Here is a 27,500-nt window from a genome sequence, read left to right as displayed (position 1 = left end):
GGAGGTGGTGGTGGTGGTGGTGGTGATGGTGGAGGTGGAGGTGGTGGAGGTGGTGGAGGTGGAGGTGGTGGTGGTGGGGGTGGTGGTGGAGGTGGTGGTGGTGGTGGTGGTGGAGGTGGTGGTGGTGGTGGAGGTGGTGCTGGTAGTGGAGGGGGTGGAGGTGGTGGAGGTGGAGGTGGTGGTGGTGGAGGTGGAGGTGGTGGTGGTGGGGGTGGTGGTGGAGGTGGTGGTGGTGGTGGTGGGGTGGTGGTGGAGGTGGTGGTGGTGGTGGTGGTGGTGGTGGAGGTGGTGATGGTGGAGGTGGTGGTGGTGGAGGTGGTGGTGGTGGAGGTGCTGGTGGTGGAGGTGCTGGTGGTGGAGGTGGTGGAGGTGCTGGTGGTGGTGGTGGAGGGGGTGGAGGAGGTGGTGGTGGAGGAGAGGAAGGAGAGCCGGCTGTTCAGCAGCACCGTGAGGACAGAGGGGGGCAAGAGGAGGGCGGCGGGGGGAGAGGAGGTGTTTGTGGCGGTCGACGCGCCGTCTCTGGTGGTCAACATGTCAACACATTAGAGAGGGGTCTCCAGCAGCAGGTGCATCGGCAACGCAGCCCCCTCTGCCCCTCCGGCGGACCCCTGGAGCGCTGCTGGGCCCCTGGCTGGTGTGAGTGTGCATGGGGGGCGAGGTAGCCTGGCTATTGCCAGACCAAGCTCCATCGTAGAGTGCACGTTGGTCTGGGGAGGCTGCTTTCATTTTCTTCAGCACAAGGCGGGATCAACGGGCCTAGCTCAACTGACTCTGTACGCGATTGGCTGCTTGCCGTCGCTTCCCTGTCGTCATTGTGTTAAACCAGCCAATAGCGCGCCAGGGGGAAAAGCCAGCTTGGTGATTCGTACCCGCATAAAACGTATCGGAAGCAGAAAGAAATGTATTGCTCTCCTCCTGACCCTTCAGCAGGGCGTGGCAGGACGGGCTGGGGTACCCAGTCTGGGGATGAAGGGTTCCTATCAGGTCGTTGTGGCGCCCCTCAGCCCCCCCGCCCAGGGGTAACTGAGTTCAGACCAGGCCTAGGACTAAACGGTAAATAGACTACCTTCATATGGAGCTCCCCTATCCGGCAGACACTCCAGGCGCTTCACTACTAGAGCCTCACGCTTACCCATTCATACACACCACAACGCAAGGGAAGGGCCAGGCAGGGAGGCTTAGGCCCAATCCCATTTCTACCCCTGACCCCTTCCCCTTGTATTGAAGGGGTAGGGGGAAGGGGGAAGGGGTAGAAATGGGATTGGGCCTTACTCAGGGACACCTCAACTATGAACTACTGCTGCCCTAGAACTAGCAATATCACACGAGGTGATATTTAGCTAATCTACCAGTAACCTGGGATGTGTTTCATCTCTGTGGTTCATTGTAAAGCATGTACTTCTGCTCCCCGTGAAGACCACCCCACCTTCCTTCTCCTTCGTCTCCCCTCGTTTGGAACGCTTGAAGGTGCTTGAGCTTCAGCCCGGACACGAGCAGCTGACAGCAGCCCCTGGGAGCGCTCTGTCTGGAGAGCGCCGATAAACCCCGGGCTCCTGAACGAGGCCTCGAGGAGGGGAGAGGACTGCCTCTCTGTGTGAGTGGCTGCCGGAGTGTGTGCCCTGCTTTTGTTTGCTGGGGATTGTTGGTGTTTGTGTGCGTTCTGGGACAATTACAGATGGGCTCAGCTGCAAACATTTTTTGCAGATTGTGTCAGCAGCCCCACAACCAAAACACAGGTTTTGGTTAGTAGAACCTGGGAACAACAAAGTATACGGATAAACTCTTTGAATAAAGTGGGCAAGAAACTGTGATCATTCGTTCATTCATTTCCTTTTGGCCCAGCAGCCATGGAGAAGAGGGGCAGTCCCTGAAACGGAGTGTCAACAACCAGTGAAGGGAAAGAAGCTATTTCCTGTTAGGGCCTTTCACAGCCCCGACAATCAGTCCCTGGCTACAGAAGAAACCAGCCGTTAAAGGGTACTCACACGTTGAAGAGGTTGAGGCCGATGCGGTACAGCCTCTTCCTCATGACGTCGGTGGACAGCGTGGGCGACTTGCAGCTGGCCGGGTTCTCGCACTGGTAGCGCGGCAGGCTGAGGATCATGGCCTGCAGCGCCTCCTTGGACGAGGCCTCGGACGCCGAGCGCGCCTCCGTGGACACGCTGCTGCTGCTCACCGGCTCCGAGCCGCAGTCCGCCGGATCCGAGCCGCTGCGGCGCGCCTCCAGGGGCGGGGCCGCGGGGGACGCGGGGGACGCCGTCGCCGTGGGCGGCGGCGGGGGGGGGGGGGCTGTGCTGCCGGAGGCTGGCGGTGGAGGCCAGCTCGGCCATCACCGCCACCTGGGGGGGGCCGGCGGCGACGGGGGCGGCCATCCGGTCCAGGGGGGTCAGCGGCGGCTGTTCGTCGTCCTCCACCAGCTCCTCCTCGCTGGGGGGCGGGGCCGGGAAGTCGGCGTACTGGCATTCCTCTTCTTCCGGCCCTGCGTCCGGGGGGGGCGGGGGTTCCTGCGGGGCCAGCGGGGGGTCTCCGGTCGGGTGTACCGGGGACCCTACGGGCGGGGGGTCGGGTTCGTGGGGGGGTCCGGGCGGGACGAACGCGGGGGGTGAGGTGGCGGTCGAGGCGGCCGTCGCGGCGGTCGTGAGGGCGCAGGGGGGCGGCGGTACACAGTTGCCCAGGGCAACCGAGGCGGAGGACTCCACGACCGAGGAGGAGACGCGGAAGTTCTGGCTGTCGATCTGCACGGTGACGTCCCGGAACGCCATCATCAGCTTGCTGGCGCTCCGGGACAGGTCCCCCGGGTCCAACGGGTTCAGCGTCGTCGCCTCCTTGTTCCCTCCTCGCTCGCCCTCTCCACCCGCTACCCCCGTCCCGGACGCCGCCGCCGCAGCCGCCGCCGCCGCGGCCGCAGCAGCGCTGAAGGACTCTGCGGTGAACTGGTAGCCGCCGGCCTCCTGCAGGGAGCACATGGTCTTCAGGCTCCAGTTGCTGAGCGCGTCGTCGATGGACTTGGCCAGCGACTGCACCTGCTCGGTGAAGGAGTCCTCCAGGTCGGTCAGGGACCCGCCCACGGCGGCGGGCAGCGACGGCGAGCGCACCAGCGGCACGCCGGCCAGGCCGCAGCCCTCGGCCAGGGCCCGCTCGGCGGAGAAGCCCTCGGCGTTCTGCACGCGCACCTTCCGCAGCGAGATGCGGCGCGGGAGCCGGCTCTCCAGCAGGGAGTTGCGGATCTTCTCGAAGTTCTTGCTGAGCTGGTACTGGCGGAAGGCCGTCTGGATCTTGCAGGCGGCGCGGCGGGAGATGAGGTGGCCGCCGTACTTGTGCTCTAACATTTCGATCTGCGACACAAGACGGAGCGGGGGGCAGACGGGGAGAGGACGTTAGGGTGCTGATGGGAAGGGGGGAACTTGTAAATAAGAGTTATGGAGTATTTATTCTTTCTTAATTTAACAGAACACACTTTTTACACTTTTAAATGAATCCTTGGGGGAGAGTATTCCTGAAGGAACATGTGTGATAAACCAATAGAAGGATAATATTTTTAATTACAATTGCTTGGATTGATTGGTTGGAGAATAAATACAGAAATCATTCAAATGTTTGTCTCTTCTATAAATAGATGCTCATCAGAAGAACAGAATAATCTACCAGCATGATTATTATGCAAGCTTAAATATAAAATGTCATGTAGCCGATCAACGTCATTACTGAAATCATTAAGAAAGAAAAAATATATTGCTCTTATTTGACAGCAACGTTCGTGAAAACGTTCATCATAACAGCTTATAGCCTATAGGATCGTTTCATGTGATCCAAGTGGAAAAGCACTAGGGCCTTGTGGAAGGTCTTGGTTCTAAACGGGAGCTGTTTCCCCAACCTGGGGAGTTTCCGGAACCAAATTGAAACCAAGAAGGCCATGCATTGTTTGGTAAGAAGTACCAAAATGGTGGCTTGGCATGTGCTTTTAGAACTTGTGATCCCATGATTGAAGCCCTCCAATAACGTGTCAGGATTAACTCTACTTTGTAGTGTTTTCCAATCCTTGGACCACTTTGGATGATAAGATGGGGTGGAGAAAGAAGCTGATGAGCTCTTGGGGATATGAATGTAAGAAAAAGAGTGAAAACATAAGTGATGAATGACATTGAGGTTGTGAGAAGAAAAAAGATAGGATAGACAGTGAAATGACAGCTGGAATTGGATTTGAATTGATTGGTTTTTGGAATTTATTACAACATCACTCAAGTCATGATATTGCCCTTGTTCACTATTTCCACGTAAGCTTTTCTGATGGATTCCAGTTCGGTCTGAGCCTTTAAAAGGTTACAATCAAGTGTTAGCTGACAGTAAACGGCTGACCTTTGAGCTCGCTTCTTATTTTGAAACACTGTTTAATGGAACACTAGTCTCTAAGAAACAAGATTTAGTTGTACTTTTTATCTAATGAATAAACTAGACAAATCTAGGCTAACGTATACATTATGAAGCTCGATTAAAAGGATCTGCTATAAGATCAAGCGCTAGATTCGACTTTATATTCCGATCTTCCCAGAAGAGGGATAATCACCCTGTGAAAGTGCAGCGTCATCGGAGCGCTGCCCCCTCCCCTCTTCCGTCTCCCGGCACAATCGGGAAATCTTTAGAATACTTTCATCTGAGACGGAGCGACTCACTCTGCTCTCCCTTCAGAGCTTCCTGAAGGCCACTGAGCCTCAGGAGAGCTCTGAGGGACTCCATTCTGTGGGGCTGTGATAGCGGAAGGTGTATGCACTGTGTATAGACTGCAAAGACTCTGTGATGCATGATACACATAGAACCCCCCCCCCCCCCCTTCTCTTTGTAGGCCCTTCGTCCTTCTATTTAATAACGTCCTGAGAGGCAAAGTCATCTCCTGCTCTGACTTTTGCCAAGAAGTGCTGATACCTGCTCTAAAGATTTAGCAGGTTTTCATAAGTGTGATTGCCGCCCTTTTTCCCATCGCAGTGTGAATGACAGACTCCCACAGGAAAGGTCTTTGAGAGGCAAAATTACACTGAAAGATCCATCTTATCTACTCCCCCTTTTAAATTGTCCTGAAGAGAATCATATAACAAAGGCGTGACGCACAGAGAATATCAAAGCGGACGCATGAATAGGATTCAGCATTTCACTCCCAGCTCGTCCGACGGTGAGTTCCTCAGCGCGGTGGAACGTCCGGCTCTCGCCTGCCTCAGCCCGGTCCGACCGGCCTTGCATATTCATGAGTCTCTAATGAGCCTTCTCCTCTGATCGCCTGCTGATATAACACGGCTGCCCTTATCAATTCGTCCGCTCTCCCCCCGATACGGACGCGGCAAAAGACGAGCGAGAAATGAGCCTGACCTCATCACTCCGACGGGGTTGAAATAACATTTTACAGCGAGCGCAGTGGAACGGCGTGGACCTCGGAGCGAGGTCGGAGCCGTCAGGAGCGTCGTTGAGGCGTTCCCAGGGTTTGATGGGATGCGATCGGCCGGGCTGACTGTTGTGTTTACTGCCGTCTCTCTTCTGCTGCACTGGGCTCCAGATCCTGGGAGAAGTATTTAGGTCACGTTGTTTATTTTTATTTTTTTCACTTGATGTGTGTCTGATACGTGTTGCCATGTCAACAGGCTCGCTGACCGACCCGTAGAGCGGGAGAGAGGATGAGGAGACAGGAAACAGGAAACAGGGCAGGAGCGCGAGGGAAATGGCGGGGATGTGGATTGAAAGGAGGACGCTATTCGTTTGGGGGGTAAGAAGCTCAGTAGCTTAGTGGACGGTTGTGAATCATTTATGAGGCAAGAACCAGGGCAAATAAAAATAAACAACAACAATCCAGGCATGAAAAGGGACGGATAGGCCAGGAGAAAAGTTGTAGGACGGAGCTCTAAGTGAAAAAGTTGAGCAATCAATAGATCCGGCCTCGAATAACCGCGTGAGAAAAATGTCCCTCATCACTTTATCGGACATCAATAAGGAGCAATTATTCCAGAGACTTCATTAAATGGACCAAATGATGATGTCACTGTGTTCAAACGTCCGATCTGGTTTCACAGCCTCCAGCTTGCTTTAGCTCGAAATTGGATTTTCTTGCCTTTTTCCAACGAGGGGGGTGGGGTTATAGTTTATAATATATATATTTTTTTATTAATATGTAGAAAGCAAGTGATGACTGCAGAAGCTTTCTAACAAAAAGGAGAATCGTTATTAATTGCAGCGTAGAATGGTTAATATATTGTTTGATAGTATAGTGAAAATATAGATTCTTTAAATAAGAGAACTGGATCTTATACTCGCCAAACCGAAGATAATTTTTGGTCACTATTGGGGTGCATTTGCATCAAATCTACTGTGTAACAGGGGACATTCCAACATACAAATACATGAGTATGAAATAGAAATATTATCTAATTTCAAACTCAAACAGTAAATTCTACAGCATCTGGTGTACAAATGTCACTGCAATGAACGTTAAACAAATAGCATGCTTATTTTAAATTCCTACTGAAATTCCTACTGTTAATTATTAGTTATGTATTAATTAATGACTCCCCAAAAGGTCAATGGTTACATGATGGCAGATATATTATTCTGGATTTGACTTTGACCTTTTCTTGTGAGGATGATCTGACATTGCAACAGACAGGGGAAGTTCAAATCAAAATGCTGAAGTTTGGTTTGATGATCTATTCACCCCATAGTCGGTCCTTATATAAGCCCTTTAAAGAGACATTTAGTCAACGTCATCTGCAAAAGAAAAAACTTTGTTTCAGGAAGATTATTCGTTTGTAACCGAGGGATCTTCCACTGGTAGGATTGGGGTGCTCAATTATTGATACCACAACCTTGCTTGGCTTCTATTAAGAAAAGCCTATAAGATACACAATATATTTTTTGGGGGGATAGGGGTTTGGGTACGCCAATTGCTTTGTCATGTTTTTCTTTCAATAAATCTTTCCATTTTGTGGGAGGGCTTAGTTCAGGAGGTAGAGCGGATTGACGGAAGGTTGCTATTTCCTTCCCTGGTTCCTCCTAGCTTAGTTTCCATGAGCAAGACACCTTACCCTAACTGGGTCCTATGTAGCACTATCATATCATCTGTATTTAGCATTAGAGCACATTCTAGGCCATAAGTGTAGAAGGTGACACAATACCAGGAAAAAAAATTCTAAAGTTTGGCAAGCATTTGGAAACCATTTCAAATGAGCCAAAGAAGGCAAATGCAAACTGTGTCAACAGCAGCTGTCGTATCATTCCATTGGTGCGGTGAAAGTTCTCCTCACTGTCAGTCTCCATGCTTTACTGCTGTTCAGCTAAACCGAATGATGCCACATTTGTACTGTACACTGAAATGACACGCATTCACATTTTGAATCCGTCAAAAGCTTCTCCTTCTCGTTGATGGGAGTTTGTCGTGAACGGATGTGAATTCAGTGGCTGATCCGACAGAATGGAGCTCTACATCTCCACACAGAACGGCCATCGTTTGATTTCCTAGATCTGTATTGTATTATTTACGGTATATCACAACAGTTAGTTTGTTTCAATTGCTGAGTATAACAGCACTGGGACGTTTAACTCTACATTTATCACTCTGCTTTACAGGTGTTTCTAATAACCAGAATAACATAAGCTTGGTAAGTTGTTAACCAATCACAATCACACATGCCACCAAAGCAGACACTTATTTCACTGTTTGCAGAATACCTGGAACCATTCAGATACTGGTTCAGGACACAAAGCAGCTGCCGTACCCTAACTATAATCCACGTCCTTCTGTAAGTCTTCCTTAGGGGCTGACGCGTCAGAAGGATCCCCGCTCAGGGTGTGGACCAGGTGGCGGGGGGTTTGATCAGGAGGGACCCTTGGATCTACTCCCTGGTCCGTTCACTCTGGCCCCAGATCAGTTCCCCGCCGGAACCCCCAGAAACGTTGTTTGGGGGGATGTCTGTGCGGGCAGAAGATCGATTTCACCGCGTGATGGAGGGGTTTGTCGCATCGCTGACAGAGAGAGAGCAAAGTGAGAGAGGAGAGAGGCCTCCTGACATTGTGACGCTGGGGGAGTGTGTGTGAGGGGGGTAGAGGGCTGAGCGGGGGAGTGTGTGTGTGTGTGTGTGTGTGTGTGTGTGTGTGTGTGTGTGTGTGTGTGTGTGTGTGTGTGTGTGTGTGTGTGTGTGTGTGTGTGTGTGTGTGTTAGGGGGTAGAGGGCTTAGCCGGGGAGTTAAGGTCAAAGTAACGAGCGAGGGACGGAACACGGGAGGGAATTGCGGCTGGTGAAATACTAATACGATTTTTTAATGCGTTTAATGTAATCTAGCCCTTGGCAATGAAACCGGTTTCCTTGCATGGAAACTGTCAGTGTCACCCGATGTGGCCGTGTGCAAACCCTTCCACGGATCGTATACTGTGTATTTCTACAATAAGATTATCATCGTCACCACGCAACCGCACAGGAGATTTAAACATTGCTTAACAAGTTCGCCCCGGTGCAAATTGAACACCGTGAAATTAAAAAAGTTGGTGCAAATCATAATAACTCAGTTTGAGTCGCATTCGCTGGGCGAACGAAAGCACAATTAAGGTAAAATATAAAGTAGAGGTACATGTAGTAGAGCTAGCTTAGCCTTTCATACGATACGTGCAGGCCATCGTCTTCTGAATTTAATCCCACTTTTCTCTTGTTGTTCTTGAGTATAAACGGAACCCAACGTGACGCATGGACCGCCTCAGGCTGTGGAACACCCGCTGCTCATCTATTAGCAGGAGGGTGACCAGAGAGGAGGCAGCATGCTACACAGGCAGGAGCAGAGCTACACCGTGGAACAAGGACAACAACGGTTTGTGTCCATCTGACGGCCTCCTGCAGGGTTTAGGGGACCCCCAATGAAGCGGGCGGGGGTTCAGGTGGACGACCTTACCTGGTCGGAGAGCTGTGCACTGGAGGGTGAAGACTGGATGGAGGGGGGTGGATGGAGGACTGGGGATGGGGATGGAGGGGGTGGACCTTGAGAGATGGACCTTGGAAAGGAGAATGCAGGAAAGATATGATGAAGATGCAAGGGAACAGAACAGAAAGACAAGGAAGGGAAAAGCATGTGCAGACGGAAATACATAGAAGCAGAAAGTTTGCTTTTACATCGCAACGTGTATGTAATTAGAAACACATAAAGACATATTGGCCTTCATCTTCCTCAGGGTGCCTATAGGACAATAACATGGAAATGAAGCATCCATTCGACTATTGACATAACAATGAACTGAATCAAAATTATATGACATAATTCCGTGAAAACATATACACAATTTTGACTACATATCTCTCTACGTGCGGTGAGTGTTTGTGAGTGTGTGAGTGTTTGAAGGAGAGACGCACACAAAATACATTTTCCTGACGCACTTTCTTTCCTCACACAATAGGATTGATTCTAATAGATCAGTAAACCACAACGGGTCGATAGGAGGGAGGGTTTGGGGGGGCTGTGGGGGAGACCAAACTAGCCTTTATTCCTGTCGGGGGAAGGACGGACCAACTCAGGATGTTGTGACAACAGAAAAATGATAAAGATGGAAATATGGCGAAGATGAAGATGGAGAAAAGGAGAAACACAGCTAACCTTCACGAGCCAAAGACATCCAGCCTCCAAGAGACCCTCTCAGCGCTCAAAGAGACCCTCTCAGCGCTCTGACCCAAGACGCCCGCCGCGACCCGACCGCGCCCCGCCACGCTCACAACAGACGGAACAGACAGAACCCTGACAGACCCTGACAGCCACGCCCAGACCCCCCCCCCCCCCCCCCACACCCCCCCACCCGCAGCCGCGGGTCAGAACAAGACGACAGCTCAGACGCAGCTCAGACAACACGGCGCACCTCACACAACAGCGACGGCCACAGGACGCACAGCACACAGAGCCCCCCCCGGCCGCACACAGCCCTACCTGCTTGTTTTTGAGGTCGAGTGACAGCTCATACTCGGAGGTGGCCGAGTGGGGGCCCCCCCTCAGGGGGGAGGCAGAGTGGTGCAGGCTGGCCCGCCGCCCCGCCCCGCCTCCTTTCACTCCTCCCCCCTCCTCCTCCTCCTGCTCCTCCTCCTGCTCCTGCTCCTCTCCTCCCCCCTCCTCCTCCTCCGCCGCCCCGCGCTGCACCACCTCCTCCTGCTCCTCCTCCGGCCCGCCGTCTGGCTGCACCTCCTCTTCGTGCTCCTCCCCGCCGGGCCCGGGGACGTCGGCGGCGGGGGGGTCCGCGGGGGGGCTGGCCCGGACGGCGTGCTCACAGGGCCCGTCCCCAGGAGGGGTGCTGGCCGGGGGCTCGGGCGCGAGCTCCGCCTCCAGCTCTGGCTCCTGTTCTGGTTCCTGTTCCTGTTCTGGTTCCTGTTCCTGTTGTGGTTCCTGTTCCTGTTCAGGTTCCTGTTCTGGTTCCTGTTCCTGTTCTGGTTCCTGTTCTGGTTCCTGTTGTGGTTCCTGTTGTGCCACTGGCTCTGGCTCTGGCTCTGGCTCTGGCTCTGGCTGGGGCTGTGGCTGTGGCTGTGTGGGAGAGTGTTGCTGGGGCTGCAGGGGGGGCTGCAGGGGGGGCTGCAGGGGGGGCTCAGGCTGTGCCTGATGCTGGTGCTCCTCACACTGAGGCGGGGGCCGCGGCTCCCCCTCTCCTCCCTTCCCATTGTCCCCCAAAGACGCGTCTACAGGAGGGTCATCGCTGCAGAAAGGAGGAGAAAACTCAAAGTGAGGCTGCTGACCTCTGACCTTCCGTCTCCGTCTGCTGTTGGCTGAGGAGCGGAAGCCCGTCCCTCTCTCTCTCTCTCTCTCTCTCTCTCTCTCTCTCTCTCTCTCTGTTGGGGGGGGGGTGGGGGTGGGTGAGGGGGGGGCGCTGGCTGCTTTCTGTGTTAAGCGGCTGCGTGCTACCAACAAGGCTCTCTCTCTCTCTCTCTCTCTCTCTCTCTCACACTCTCTCTCTCTCTCTCTCTGTCACACTCTCTCTCTCTCTCTCTCTCCTTCTCTCTCTCTCTCTCTCTCTCTCCTTCTCTCTCTCTCTCTCTCTGCCTCTCTCTCTCTCTCTCTCTCTGTCACACTCTCTCTCTCTCTCTCTCTCTCTCTCTCTCTCTCTCTCTCTCTCTCTCTCTCTCTCTCTCTGTCACACTCTCTCTCTCTCTCTCTCTCTCTCTCTCTCTCTCTCTCTCTCTCTCTCTCTCTCTCTCTTTCTCGCTGGCTAGAAGGACACACAACTGACACACAATGAAAAGGAAAGGAACAGATTTGTGAGAGTTTAAGAGGTTTACAGCGAGGGAGCGCTGACCGAAGCACGGTGCACGGCAGGAGAGAAAGAAAGAGGAAAGAAAGAAGGGATAAAATGAAGATAAAGAAGCATGTACAGAGTTCTGAAGGAAAGTCCACAAGAGGGAATGTGAAGAGACGAGAAAGAAAAGAAACTAGGACAGCCAAAAAAGTTTGACGAATGCAAGACACATACACACACACACACACACACACAAACACACATACACAAACACACACGTACACACACATACGCACACAGACAGACAAAGGGAATAGTCGTGCATTTGACAAAGTCTGGAACTGGGGTGTCTGCACTACACAGATTCCAAAGTGGAAGTGTTATAGTGTATGGATTTCAAGCAACAATCTTGCTTTTTTAACACTCAAATATATAAATATATAATGCTCATATAATGTTCATCTCAATCCCAGTCCTAATCCTCTTGTTCTTGTATTGCATTTGCCTCATAGTGAAGGCCTTATATTCAAGCCATGGTTCAAGCAGCAGCACTTTCAATTATTTGAAAGTGCTTGCAACTGTGGCTGGAAATCACATTAACCAAGATTTAGATAAGAGAGGAAAAAGAGTTTCCTGTTTTGCTTATTGGATCCGGCGAGTCGACAAAAAGGAGAATGAGGACATTGGGGCTTGCAGACACAGATCGACTAGAGAAGACCGAGGGGGAAGAGCGTCCGTAGAGTGGAATCCAAACGGAATCTAACTTCCTGTCTCTCGAAACACACAGGAATTGTTTTAGCCGTTTGGAAAACACTCGGAGGTTGGAGAGGGTCACCTGCGTCATCATTTCAAAGTGTGTATGCACATTACACATTCATCCGTCTCTTTGTGAGTGTTTGTGTGCATGTGTGTGTGTGTGTGTGTGTGTGTGTGTGTGTGTGTGTGTGTGCGAACGCACAACATTGACCTGTGGATGGCCTCTCGCCTTACCTCCCCGGTCGTTTGTGCGATCGTCTCGGTTTATCTTGACATGCGTCCTGGAAAGCAACGACGGCCTAACGATGTAAACAGGACGCTACGAGCCTCCAGATCCTCCGCCGCCGCCTGCGTGCACGGGCTACGTGTGCTAACTCGTGCGTGTGCTAACTCGGGGCCGATACACGCTGTCTTAATCAAACACAGCAGCCGAGCTGAGAGGGAGTGTGTGTCTTCACTGGGATCCTGGGGTCGGCCTAATGCGCCTCTTGTTTGACTTATCGGACAAACGTCTTTTCGTAACATTGAACCGTCGGCATAGTGGCATGTCGATCTAATGGGAAATATTTCGGACCGTTGAGACATCGGAACAATGACGCGTCGGAATTACTGCATGGCACCCAGCACGCAGCGTCCTAAAGAGAGCTGCTGGTTCTCCTGCATGATGAAGGGGATACCCTATGGGACCACACCAGGTCACCTGCCTTTAGCCACAGAAGAAACCTAATCATAATAAGAATAACGTCCTTCTCCGATTCCGCAGAAATGCAGAATTCCAACGGGTTTGCTGCATGAATGCACTGCACTTTGTTTAATCTGCACTGAGTTTACCATCTGCACTTAGTTTACCATCTGCCTTTAGCAGCCTCACCTATGCACGTGATAAACGTCCAATCAAAAGCTCCATGTACAATGTTTTTTTTGGCACATATAAGTTTGATACAGGTACACACACACACACACACACACACACACACATACACACCGCACATCGATGTGTGTGCACATCCTATGGGGCTAATGGGATTAGGGTTAGTATGAGATATGAGATATGGTTTGAGAACGTGTGTGTGTGGGTGCGTCCACGTGACGCCATTCAATAGCATTTACAGCTCACCACTCCACCTGTCCTCCAAATCCCTCAATCTCCCGCTCTGCATACCTAATCCCCCCCCCCTACATCGTTCATCCACCTGCCCTGTACCACCTCCAGCTAATCCCTGCCCTCTACCCCCCCCTCCTGCCCCCGTTTCCCCTCTGTCTCTCCCTCCTGCTCCCTCCACCAGGTGTGACCGCTCGGGCCGCTCTGATGTGTGGCTGACCCACTGAGACCGCTCCGTCCTCCCTGACCTCTCATTCGGAACCACCCAGTTCCAGAAGGTCCGTCGTGACATGAAAACGCCTGGCCGCGAGGATACTGCCTCCCTCGATCACCCTTCTGTCCCTCCTTCTCCCCCTCTCCCTCTCCCTCCCTCCCTCTCCCTATCTCCCTCCCCCTCTTGCTCTCTCCCTCTCTCTATCTCCCTCCATCTCTCTCCCTCTCTCTCTATCTCCTTCCCTCTCTCTCTCCCTCCCTTTCCCTCACTCCCTCCCTCTCTCTATCTCCCTCCCTCTCCCTCTCTCCCTCTATCTCCCTCCTTCTCTCTCCCTCTCTCTCTCCCTCTCTCTCTCCCTCTATCTCCATCTCCCTCCCTCTCTCTCTCTCTCCCCCTCCCTCTCTCTCACTTTCTTTCTCTCACATCTTTTGCATATGTCAGGGTTAGAGACAAATGAGTGCAGTGGCCTCTGCTCTGAGCCAGAATGTAATTACAGCACCAGTCGTCGTCCCCCCCCCCCCCCCCCCCACCCCCCCAGCCATGAATGCTAACGGCCCCGGCTGATGGCCGAGGGTTGGTCAGCTCAGTCGGAGCCTGTTGGGCTGAACCTCTTTCAGAGGGGACCCCCTCAGAACGGCTGTTGGGCTGAACCTCTTTCAGAGGGGACCCCCTCAGAACGGCTGCTGGCGCTAACAGCTGAATTATTGAGCACCTCGTCCCGAACCCGAATCGCATGTTTGTGGATTATGAAGCTGCTGCTGACCGTGTCTTGATGCAACGGTCAGCCACCAGGGGGCCCCGGGGCCCCACTGCTGGCCTCCACGTGGCCACTAGGGGGCCCTGGGGCCCCACTACTGGCCTCCACGTGGCCACTAGGGGGCCCCACTATTGACCTCCACGTGGCCTCCCGCCTTCCTGAGACGCAGGCCCTCTCACATCTCTGTAGCTGGCTAGAACGTTATACACACCCAGTAGCTGTGGCTGGTGGGGGGCTGGTGGTTGGGATCCCACAGAGTGCCAGAGGTGTTGCTGTGCACTGGGACACGGTGTTGGTGGAGCACACCTAATGGACTGGACGGGGAAACGCTAATGTGCAGCCCTTATATGCATCAGGTCCTCTTCACCGCTGGGGAGATTCTGTTCATTGTGTGTGTGTGTGTGTGTGTGTGTGTGTGTGTGTGTGTGTGTGTGTGTGTGTGTGTGTGTGTGTGTGTGTGTGTGTGTGTGTGTGTGTGTGTGTGTGTGTGTGTGTATTTAATGTCCCATGTTAACTCCTATTACCCTGGTGTTGGTTACACTTGTAAGTGACCCTCATAACAGAGAGTGTGTGTTCTGTTGCACCACCGCTCCTAAACGGTTAAAGGTATCCCGACGTTTCCCTCCCGCTTCGCTCCGCAGCCAGGACCAAACTTTGATTGATTTTCTCTCTTTAAAAAATGCGCACACAAGCAATCGATCGAATCGTGAACGATTGCATTAGTAAGGGGTGTAACGGGACACGTCTTAGTGCGGCACCGCTTTGGAACAGATGTTCGGTACGGTACAGATGTGCACCGATCCAAATGCAAAAATTAGACTTGTTCTGTGTGCGGAACAGAGGCTACTTCATATCCCGGTTCCCACACTGAAAAATGGAGAGACCGACCGAAGCATACTACAAACACACACACACGCACACGTAAACACACACACGTACACACACGCACATGTAAACACACACACTCACACACACACACACACACACACACACACACACACACACACACACACACACACACACACACACAGCACGCTTAGTGGTAAGACAGTAATGGCGGAAGAAAATGCTAATGCGTTGAAGTGTCTCCGTTAACGTTGAGGTCTCCTGTCTTTGAAATTGAGACAAGTAGACAAGTAGACAAGACGAGGGCCGTGGGCTGGGTGTTTAGTTTAGACGTTTCGGGAAACTCAACCAAACAGGTAGAGTCATTTGACACAGCACCACACAAACGTGAATTTTGACACTGCTAGACAATGTCAAAATTTGTTTAGACATTAAAAGGGACAGACGTGTACACTTGATGAGCTTGTAGCCCACATTTCTTTGCTAACCAAAAGGCAGCTTGTATTGTTTTCAAATCACGAGCAGGTGGGGATACCTCATCTCAACAGCAGGTACCTGCACTGAATGCGAATTCAGAAGGGGAGCTGTGGGTGATTTAGTTTTTTTAAGTTCTAATTTGTTTGACATTGGAAAGAATTTCCGTTCTGCTGTGTCACTACTACTACTACTACTACTAGTACAGCGTCCACAATGCGTTTTTTTAAGTTGATTTTGTTCTCAAAGGGCAAAGGGAAAAGTAAGACAATATCTTATCAGGCCTACAAGCTTGAACTGCTGCACCTAAGGCAATGTGGAAAGTTAAGTGGTTTAAAAAATATAGTTGGTTTAAATAATTTGAGAATCATAATTTTTTATAAAAATTATAGACGTTGATGTTTACAAACATTCATAATAAACAAAAGAAAATTAATGCTTTGCGTTTTTTTCCCCCCAACCTTCAAAAAAGCGAAGAATAAAAATAACGTGAATTCCAAAAACCGGGGTACCTGCCGAACCGTGACCTTCGTGTAACCCCCTGGCATTCATGATGCGTTCAAAAACGTTTGGATTGTCGGCTAACGTAAAGGATTGCTTCTTAGGTAATACTTTATAGCCTAATTGATGTTCTCCGTCGAGCTGGCTGCATGGAGTTGTCAAACCAGGTTCTCGCTGCATTTGCTACTCGCTTGGCGTCAATACTAATTACCGACATGCCGCCATCGCTCAAACGGATCCACCGCTGCAATGCGACAGGACAGGGCGACCTCAGCCGTCCGTTCTGACTGTGGGCAGAGCGGACGGTAGCGCCCCATGTTAGCGTTGACGCCCCTTATCCCCCAACGATGTCGTCACTACTCACTGAATCAGAAAACAGTGAGGGAAGGTGTGCAGAATCCTTTAGGACAACGAGAGCAGAGGACCGGGCGGGGGGGGCACGGTCAGCCGGTTCCTTAATCTGCACAACGTGTGCAGTGTGACCGGGGCAGCGAGGACCGCAGCGTCACACGGTGACTATAATCACCTTGCACTACACTGCTTTCTGCAGCACGGACTCCCTCTGAGTGCATGGATAAGGGGGAGCCATGCACTCGGCTGCCAGGAATACACCCCCACCAACACCAGCCTACCCCGAGCTCTGGAGGTCACAGGCTCTATGCCCCCTGGTGGTCGGCGTGCAGAAGACGGCCGGGCAGTAATTCAGCGGTAATAGCTCATCGTCTTTGAACGGTTTAGTATCACCATGACTAGTTATGGACTCTTCGTGATAGCTAGGTTAATAGAATAACAATGAGAAGATATGATCTCAAATGATCAAAATATGGCGAATATGGTGATCGGAGAAAATGGAAAACTATTTATATTCCAATGAACTTTCCAAATGTCCATACACTCTGTTATATAACCTGTTGCAAAGGATACTTTGAATTCATAAGCATATCGTGACATATGTCGATATGAGTACAATTATTATCGTGATAATACGATAATCAATACATTGTTTCCAGTGGCGGGCCGTGACATTTACCATGAGGCCTTCAATGCATCATCCTGAAGTAAACCGCTTTTCAAATGACTTAATAATGACGTCAGGGTTATTGCCATGTTGATGTAACCACCCAATATAACCATGATAACTGAACGGGCTTTAAGAATAATGTTTTTTGTTTTTTTTTAAGCCGAAACAACCGCAACAAAACGCACGTAGCCCACCCTAGTCATAAGCTGAAAATACCTTAATATTCGTCAGACTCTACAATTTCCGACTGTCCATGAATGCAGCCAAAAATCATCCGTCATTTAGTAAAAACGCTAGCCTGGCAAGCCAGACCCATATCGGAAAGATATTGGGTCTGGTCTCGTACGGTGGCAGTGTGGACGGGATAAACGGTTGTCTTTCAAGTTCCCTCTGCACGCAATAGGATAGCGCTACAACCAATCAGAGCAACGAAGAAGGTGACGTAGTCAGAGCGACGGAAATTTCCATGGGGAAGTGTTGTGAATGGTGGATTGAGAGAATGGAGACCAACGACGAAACTTTTACCGTATCCGGTCGGCAAAACTCAGAATACATCTTTCTTTTCCAGGAAAGACTTCAGTGCAGTTCTTTGTTCATTTCTCAAAGAAAATGATAAATTCAAGTCTTGAAGAGTCGTGGCCAAAGCCGAGTCGAAAGACAGCTGTTCGCCAGCAGCAGCGGCCATTACGATTGTTTACCTTTAACACGGAACCGTCGCAGCTCTGTCGTCATTCGGCTCAGTACTGCCCCTCACGATCTGATTGGCCTGTCCCATTTTCTGTTTCCAGCAGCGAAAAACGACGACAGAAGGCTAGACCTCCCTGGCTGCAAATGGAATTTGCTGCCGCTAGGGTTAGATTTCTAGGCTATAAAAACGCTGTAAAGTACGTGCTTCTTTCCTAGAACCTGTGCTCGATTTAGAGGATTTTTTTTTTCAATAAATTCATGCATATTCAATACCACCAAACAAGCACCAATCCAAAACAATCCCATGTTACTATAACAAACAGGTTTTGTTTTGTTTTTAAACCAAAATAATATTAATATAGGGTTTACAAATCAACCAAAGTGCGATTTCGTTGTGGAGCTCTGTTTCCCTTCTTACTTGCTCATTGAGTTGAAATCCACTCGGGTGTCTCCGAACGTCTTCAACAAGACTGTTGCATGCAAATGGCCCGCCGTACTTTGGTGTCTCAATGCCGAGTTTGTAAGAGAACTCAGGTTGGAAAACCCACCGTGGCTCCAAACACCACATCGATCCGTTGCAAATAGCAAGCATTCCCAGCAATACAGATTACAATGACCACTTGACTCTGTCAGCCAACTATACCTCTCGTAGTTGCTGGATTGAAAGTGCCGCACAAATCCTTTGCCCGGCTGGGTCAGAGCAGCTAGCTGCGGTGATGGTCCCTGTTACACAATTTCTAGCTTTTCTGAGAAAATCCTTCTCGAAAAATACTTTTTCAACATGTCGGCCGCAATATCCAGTCCTTCTCCTCCGTCATCCATTGTAATTAAAGTGAATTTAATCAAAAAAAATCGAACCTAATGATCAATATAATATCGCTGCTAGCTAGTTGTGATTCCTTTTGTTTTCCTCCTGATGGCGCTGTCACGTTAAAATTGTACCGGGGGCGAAAATTGTACCGGCCTTCGTCATCGTTTGTTTACATCCTGACCACCTGCCCGGCAACAGACGACGCGATGCAGAAAACATGTTTCCAAACGACGAAATAACATAATACAGATAGCGGATCGCTTGCTGTATTATGATAGATAGCGATAACACTTGTTTTTACTTTATATTTGTATTGTATTTAATTGTTTAATCGAAACAATAAAAAAATTTGCCCGCGAAACGGGCGATCGCGTCAAATGACCAATGTTTGCCCGCGAAACGGGCGATCGCGTCAAATGACGTAGGAGGGTTCTTGAAACATAATACAGATAACGGATCGCTAGATAACGCTTGATTTAACTTTATATTTGTATTGTATTGAATTGTTTAATCGAATTTAGCTAGTAAACTGAGTGTTTTAAGCAGGTTTCATAGTCTAGAATGCTCAAGAACCTTCCTACGTGATTTGACGCGTCATTTGACGTGATCGCCCGTCTTGCGGGCAAATTTTTTTATTGTTTCGATTAAACAATTAAATACAATACAAATATAAAGTAAAAACAAGTGTTATCGCTATCTATCATAATACAGATAGCGATCCGCTATCTGTATTATGTTATTTCGTCGTTTGGAAACATGTTTTCTGCATCGCGTCGTCTGTTGCCGGGCAGGTTGTCAGGTTGTCAGGATGTAAACAAACGATGACGTAGGCCGGTACAATTTTCGCCCCCGGTACAATTTTAACGTGACAGCGCCAAACAACAAGGCCGGCTAGTAGGCCTAGAAGTGCAAAAGGATACACCCAACTCGGCATACTCGAAATCTGATTGGTTGAAGAACATGTCAATCAACAACATAGTCCCCATTAGCGTCAACAGCGAGGGGATTCGCTCAGTATTCTGAAGGTCTCGGCTAGATTATTTTTTACCCGGAGACAGCGCAGGGAAATAATCTGATTGGATAAGGGCTCTAATATATATATTATCGCGCTGGAGGCAACGCAACTGAAGGAAAAACAAATAAATATTTATTTACTTATGTGAAAAAATGTATTAAAATAGAAAGAATGAATGAAAAAATATATAGATTAAAAAAGGTATAAATTATATATTTTATAAAAATAAAAATAATATATTGTTCTGAAAGTGTCTAGGCCAGCAGAGAAGGCTTTGCTTGCCCTGACGGCCCACCACTGATTGTTTCCCATACTGCCCGGCCCTGGAGCACTGCGTGAGAACCAGTCCGGTCAGAGCCAATGAGATCTCACATGCCCGCTCTCTGTCGGACGCTTGTTTCATCGTGTTGCTCTGCCCCTCTTTAATTCCAGTAACCTTCCCCGTCATGCACATGGACCTCAGCATGTTTCTCCCCAAACCTCACAGCGTCTCCTGCTACTCCTCATCCCCCTGTACACGAGGGCCACGAAGCAAACATGGCCCCCGAACCGTCCTGTCACACTAAGTCATCGTCCCCTTCGCGTCCCGACCTCCCTCACACTCCCCCTCCTCCCCCCCCCCTCTCATCCTCCCATCCTCCCTCCCCCTCCCCCTCCTCCTCCCCCTCCTCCCATCCTCCCTCACCTCCTCCCATCCTCCCTCACCTCCTCCCGTGCTCCCTCACCCCTGATGGAGAATGGTTCAGTCCATCAGGCAGAACACTGGGCTGACTGGTGAGCAGATTATTCTGCATTAATCAGCGTTCCCCTCCCTCCTCCTCCCCTCGGGTGCACCGGGGGAGTCATGTGTGAGGGGGGGGGGGGGGGGAATACATTTGCAGAGTTTCATTCGCCGAGCTGTGTTTGAAATTCACCAGATCCTTTCACGGGGGGGAGGGAAAGCGAGACTTAGTGCCCCCTTGTCTTCATGGATTCCAAACTGGAGGAGACATGCTGGATGATGCAGCTATCAGTTTGTAAACGCCACTGTTTAAAAATAGCGCCCGCTGCAGCTGCACACACAGAAATGATCTTTGTGTACGTGTGTGGTGTGTGTGTGTGTGTGTGTGTGTGTGTGTGTGTGTGTGTGTGTGTGTGTGTGTGTGTGTGTGTGTGTGTGTTTGTGTGACTGTATGCATCCTTATCTCATGAAGCGTGTCTTTGTATGTGTGACTAACGTTTCATGCAGTGGAAACATTACACACACTATTCACTAACTCTGGGAAACAAACATAAAGAAACATACAAATAACGCCATCTAGAAAATAAACTAATCCTTCCTCAGTATGAAATAAAGTTCGCACCAGTGAATGTTTGAGAAATGAAAACATGAGGAATGCATAAAACAGGGTTTATGTCCATAAATCTAGAAATGGCTCTTACTAGGTTCTTGTTCTATTTTGTTATGTTGTTTTATGTTGTGTTGTTGTTTCGATTTTTGGTGTAAATTGTTTTGTCATTGCTGAAGAATCGACCGACCATGTAGAGTTCCCAACGCATTTCGCCATTCACTGTGGGAACGTAATGGCCTTTTTTGACAAAATAGAAATAAATACTGCCACTATATAGACGTAACCTCTCATGTGCAAAACCCATTTGCTGGCACAGCTGGAGGCGTCCCGGGTTTCTTTTCTTTTGGGCGTGAAGACAACACTGCTTGGCAGGTGACGATGAGAGCGGTGGCATAACTTGAGAGGGACGCTGTCTGCCAAGGTACAGCGGTGGTTAAGAGCGCTGAAGTAAAACGGGTTTTACATGTTTTAGGGAATATGGGGGAACAGTATGTCAAGATACTGAAGTGAAAATGGGGAGAAGTTGTTTAATTCTTCGGCATTCCTAATTTCCCCTGAAGTTTTTATTTGTTTGACAAATACCTACCCTGCGTTTACCATGCTAACCATTATCATATCATGACTTTTGGCAGCCCCCTCCAAGACGGCAAGAGATCTACAAGCAGCTGGCCAGCGTGACTTAGACTTAGAATGATCAAATTGAAATCTTCATCAATTCATATCACATTGCACAGGCTTAAATTTCGTGTGGAAATGTGCAAGTAAGTAAATCTCTAATATAATTGTACTTTGTTTTTCAGAACCTTTTCCAGTATAGTTTAATTATTTTTCTGTTGAGGTTATCTAATCTTTGTTTCAATAGATTAATTCTAATGCTCTGCCAAGATCACATTTGAAGGCACTGTTCTAAAATGGAATTTGCATACAGATATGGTATATGGCAGATGGTGTATCAACGCATGGTAGTGTAAAAATACTTACCTACTTAGTGCATGCATATTTAAGATAAAAGAACTACATAAACATTCTCCCATGTTTAATCATGTGGGGGTATATCTACACACATTTGTTTAAGATAAATAAGCTTAACGTTTTAACTAAAGTAAGGATTCATTTATCATTTTGAGTGAGTGAGACTGACTGAGTAAGCTTGAAGAGTCAGCATGGCACAAGAAGTGAGTGAGTAACGAAGAAGGCACGAAAGAAAGAGGGAGAAAAAATGGAGAGATGAAAGCAAACGATGACGGAAATAAGGTTTTGAATATAGGCTGAAGATGGATGGCGATGGCTAGCTGCCAGGAACAAAAAGCTTCATCAATCCAAGTCAAAGCCTCGGATTGAATTAGCTGCTTATTAAGAAGCAGCAGCAGTACGCATAAACATTCGGGCGCCATAAGCAAACACAAACATTGCTGGAGCTCATTTGCCACAAACTCTATCATCAAGACATATACACAAACACACAGAAACACTGACCAGCACGCATGCATGCACAGATACACACACACATGCACAAACACACTCACATCCACACACAACCACACATGCGCAGACACACACACACACACACACACGCACACACACACACACACACACACACACACACACACACACACACACACACACACACACACAACTATGCAATCAAAATCTGTCGTAAATCACACTTTATCACCCATGCATCGTGACTGTGACCTTCATTTGTCCTGTGTCTTTTATTTACAGATCCATTCCCCTGTAGCAGGCAACAGCAGCACAACCAAAGCTGATTTTTTCAAAACAACAAACAAACCAAAGGCCCATTGGACGTTGCCGTCAAGTGAGCAGCCAATGGGACGCCGGAGGGACGTGATGAACGCAGGAGAGACATATGAGCAAACAGACAGGACATCTTTAAACCATGACGTCAAGGGGAGGGGAAGAGGGGGGCTTTCTTCCTAGTTCCCTGAATCGAAGAAACATCCTCTAGCAGCCAGTTCGGCTCTGCACACTAGGTGGGGGTGGGGGGACTGAATGCGGAACTCTGCATTCAGTCCCCCCACCCAGCTAGTGTTTAGAACCAACATGGAACCGAGATGGCCGATAGGTGAGGAAGGCCCATTTCCTGTTCCAGCAGAGGAAACGGTTAACCAACCCAACACTTGATGAAGGAAATGGTCTGTCAACTCCTTTGAGAGGCCTACGCATTTGTTAAGCTCAAATTCCACCGAGTGCAAAACCTAAATGTTGACAACTCCGTAAGCTTGTCCAAGTGAAACATCTGAACGATATGCTTGTTCAACAGATCCCAACAGACATCAAACGGTCATGGGGGAAACCCAGTCTGGGGCCTCTCTGTTGAGCTCAGCAGATCGATTGGTGAACGATCCAAGTTCCAGGGATGCCGTTCACAGTGGGCGGACCCATGACAGCGATGATAAATAATACTCATACAGGGGTCAAAGGGGAAGCTACTGCGAATCGACCTGTGCAAGGTCTGGGTCGGTCTTTAATCCCATCCTATGGTAATGCACCATCCATACACGACTCAGAAGCAATGGTCAAAACATTTTCTAACAAAGTCGATCAATTTAAGACGCATCATTTAAGATGCGTCTTAAATTGGGCTGGGTCAGAGCAGCTAGCTGCGGTGATGGTCCCTGTTACACAATTTCTAGCTTTTCTGAGAAAATCCTTCTCGAAAAATACTTTTTCAACATGTCGGCCGCAATATCCAGTCCTTCTCCTCCGTCATCCATTGTAATTAAAGTGAATTTAATCCAAAAAATCGAACCGATAAGATCAGCAGCTAGAACCAGCACGGGTTGAACGACAGCAGGGGTTGGGACCACTCTTAACACAGCAGGGGGGGGGCTGGCTTCCTCTACCTTACTCCGAGATATTCCCCCTCTATGAGGGATTAACCGGGGACGTCCCCCCCCCCACACACACACACACACACACACACACACACACACACACACACACACACACACACACACACACACACACACACACACACACATCTTTGAATCTCAATGAACCCTCCAGTATTCTTCCCAGCAGCCCAGAGTCCAGGACGGACAAACAGGTCGGGCTCGTGAAATATGCAAGACAGGACTCCAACTCAATCTCCTCAAATAGCCGCTGCATTTGGATGTAGATAAAGAGAGAGAGAGAGAGAGAGAGAGAGAGAGAGAGAGAGAGAGAGAGAGAGAGAGAGAGAGAGAGAGAGAGAGAGAGAGAATGGACAAGGGTCAAAAGAGAGGAGGAAGAGGTGAGGGGGGGGGGGGGGGGGGCAGGCACAAATAGAGAGATGGAGAACGAGAGACCGGCGCCAAGTCGGGAGATTTGCATTATTGATTGAACATTGGCGATGCTCTTCCCATCCAGGACTCAAGGGACACCGCTGAAAGGTGAGTGTGTGTGTGTGTGTGTGTGTGCGTGTGCGTGTGCGTGTGTGCGGCAAGGTAAATCCCATAAATGCTCTGTCTTGGCCCGAGGTCCCCAGAGCTCTATAGGTGCTGAACGTCACCTCCATGTCCCCTCCGCAGCGTGTCCCTATACGTGCTCTATGGGAGCCGGCGGGTGGCTGCGTCGTGCCTCCACTCGGCGGTGTTCCCCCCTCGCCCTCACGGCCTCCTCTCCGGTGACACAAAACCAGCCCGCGCCCGCCGCGTCCCCGCTCGGCTCTCGTTTGGGCGCCGGGGGGCGGAGGCGGCACCAAAGCGCCGACTGCCTCCGCTTCCTGCGCCACTTCACCGCGGCGCCGCCTCGCGTTGCACGGCTCTCGTTAGACAAGGCGAGAGACGCGTCCCGGGTCTATTTTTAACACCTCATCGTCGTGGAAACGCCTGCTAATCAAGGGGCTGGGGAGGCAGGGGGGGCAGGGGAGGAGGCTGTGTTCGAGAGCCGGAAAGAACAGAGGAAGGGAGGCCTGCTGGAGCGAGGAGAAGGGAGGAATGAAATAATGCACAGGCCCCATTATTAACAGGCCGATGAGCCGACAATATATACTGTCAGTCATCGTGCCTGGGTTGCTATGGATACAGCTGCATTTCAGCGGGGAAGCCTTTCGCTGCGTACGCTGGCCGTATATAAACACACACACTGAGCACAGTCATTTCTGCGTGCAAGGACCATTGATTTAAACAGAAATAACCGCCAGCTGATTTAACGGTTCAGTGGCTCATTTTCAAGCGCTATTCTTTGTTGTTTTCATCCGGGACCTCTGAATCCACACGAGTGAGCTAATATCAGTATATCGGTTCCTCAGAAGCCTCTTTGCTAATCCTCAGACTCTGAACTACACTGAGCTACACAGGGCCCAACCAGTTCAGCCTGACCCTAAACTGGTTATACATACAGGGCCCAACCAGTTCAGACTGACCCTAAACTGGTTATACATACAGGGCCCAACCAGTTCACACTGACCCTAAACTGGTTAGATACACAGGGCCAAACCAGTTCACACTGATCCTAAACTGGTTAGATACACAGGGCCAAACCAGTTCACACTGATCCTAAACTGGTTATACATACAGGGCCAAACCAGTTCACACTGACCCTAAACTGGTTATACATACAGGGCCAAACCAGTTCACACTGATCCTGGTTATATGCTCTACTTTGAACAACCTTACCCATAAACATGTGTGCGTATGAACACGCACACCCTGGATGTTTCACCAAATCACTTGTAAATGTAAGCAGCAATCTGCTCAAAGCAACACCCTCAGCTGCTTCCTAATGTCTCTTTCTGCTCCAAGCGTTGCCTATCTCCTGTGTGCGCTCGCTGTGGTTAACACCTGCTGGGTCTGCCTGATGTTCTGCATTAACGCGACACCGTGTCAACTCCTGATTAGAAACCTATTTGTGCAGACGCAGAGCTAGTGCTGTTATGCAAACAGAAGCACACGTTTTACATATAAACATGAGTTTCTATTTGATGTACGATGCGTGCATAAAGGGCTGACTTTGCTGTGTCCAGTTGTAAATGTTATGTAAGGAAGGAAGGAATGAGGAAGAGGAGATAAGGCGGAGGTAGTGGACAACACACAGCCTCAGTGAAGTAGGAACAATATCCTCACATCCACTTTGCAAAATGCATAAAGGCATCGTTTGAAAATGAAAATGGGAAAGCACAGGCTGTTGATGTGAGATGTCATTTATTTAGAGCCATATATTTAGCAGGGAAGAGATAATAAACACCACATCAAGGTACAAGGAAAGGCTGCAGAGGAAAATAACATTAAAAGTCGGAGTAGTAGGTAATTGATTATCCTCTTGCTGCTCACAGCAGAAGTACTAGTAAAGCACTCGCTGCCTCAAGTGATGAATTCCCAAAGTTTGAAGAAATACTCTCTTTGAACAACAATGATTTATTCCAGGGCAGGACTTGGTTCACAGGGCTGCTGACTGTGTGAAAGCCAGAGTCCGAGCCGAGGTGGGAGGATTGTGCAGAGAGACAGAGCGACTCCTCAAGGCCCCTGTGGCAGCGTCAGCGGAGCAGAGGAGTGGACAAACACTGATGCACTTAATGAACCCTTATGGGGGCAGAAGAGCGGGATGGGGAGACGCCCGATGGAAGGATATCGACCGGTCAGGGAGCTGGAGCAGCTCATCTGGCAGCCGCAAGGCTGCTGGTTCGATCCCCATCTCCTCCTAGCTAACTGTTGAGGTTCCCCTGAGCAAGACCCCCTAAAGCAGCCGGCTGTTCGCCTGCCGGGGGGCTCCCAGGCTACAAGTGAATCAGGGGGCTCCCAGGCTACAAGTGAATCAGGGGGCTCCCAGGCTACAAGTGAATCAGGGGGCTCCCAGGCTACAAGTGAATCAGGGGCCTCCCAGGCTTCATGTAGCCTCCTCCAGTGAATCAGGGGCTCCCAGGCTACATGTGAATCAGGGGCTTCCCAGGCTTCATGTAGCCTCCTCCAGTGAATCAGGGGCTCCCAGGCTACATGTAGCCGCCTCCAGTGAATCAGGGGCTCCCAGGCTACATGTGAATCAGGGGCCTCCCAGGCTTCATGTAGCCTCCTCCAGTGAATCAGGGGCTCCCAGGCTACATGTGAATCAGGGGCCTCCCAGGCTTCATGTAGCCTCCTCCAGTGAATCAGGGGCTCCCAGGCTACATGTAGCCGCCTCCAGTGAATCAGGGGCTCCCAGGCTACATGTGAATCAGGGGCCTCCCAGGCTTCATGTAGCCTCCTCCAGTGAATCAGGGGCCTCCCAGGCTTCATGTAGCCGCCTCCAGTGAATCAGGGGCTCCCAGGCTACATGTAGCCTCCTCCAGTGAATCAGGGGCTCCCAGGCTTCATGTAGCCTCCTCCAGTGAATCAGGGGCTCCCAGGCTACATGTAGCCGCCTCCAGTGAATCAGGGGTGCCCAGGCTACATGAGGCTGAACCCAACTGTTTGTTTGAGGACCATGAAGGCTGGTGATGGCGTTGGGACACAAAGAAGGGCCAGTCATCAGTGTGGTATGTAGTAAACCTACCTAGCCCGAAAGCACACAATAGAGGCCTGACTTCATCGTTACACCTATGTACCCACATCCATGGTCCCATTGGGTCCAATTAAAGGCTGAAATGGATTCACACCTGCAACCACAGCACTTAGAACGTCCAGGAAAGACCCCCTTAAAAAAAAGGAGTTGTAAAATACACAACATTTCTTGAATAATTACAAATATCATTACAGTAATAACTCTCTAGCTACTGTAGCTTACACTAAATCTGCGACAACGCATATGTATACCTCATTTTGTGTATGTTGTGTTGTGTAC

The 27,500-nt window shown here is 49.9% G+C and overlaps 1 protein-coding gene across 1 annotated transcript in view; it reads right to left on the bottom strand.

Moving 5' to 3' along the window:
* The window catches only part of iqsec3a (IQ motif and Sec7 domain ArfGEF 3a), a 93,260-nt gene that overhangs the window by 37,183 nt on the left and 28,577 nt on the right, over positions 1-27,500 (bottom strand). Inside the window, exons 3-5 of the mRNA XM_030342404.1 lie at positions 9,936-10,689; positions 2,351-3,335; positions 1,986-2,304 (exon numbers count right to left, since the gene is read on the bottom strand). Coding sequence (XP_030198264.1) covers positions 1,986-2,304; positions 2,351-3,335; positions 9,936-10,689 — 2,058 coding nt within the window. The remainder of the gene's footprint in view (positions 1-1,985; positions 2,305-2,350; positions 3,336-9,935; positions 10,690-27,500) is intronic.

This window comes from Gadus morhua, chromosome 19 (assembly GCF_902167405.1).
Source record: "Gadus morhua chromosome 19, gadMor3.0, whole genome shotgun sequence".
In the NCBI taxonomy this organism is placed as follows: domain Eukaryota; kingdom Metazoa; phylum Chordata; class Actinopteri; order Gadiformes; family Gadidae; genus Gadus; species Gadus morhua.
The sequence above is the reverse complement of the archived record's forward strand: the minus strand, read 5'-3'. Positions and strand labels throughout refer to the sequence as shown.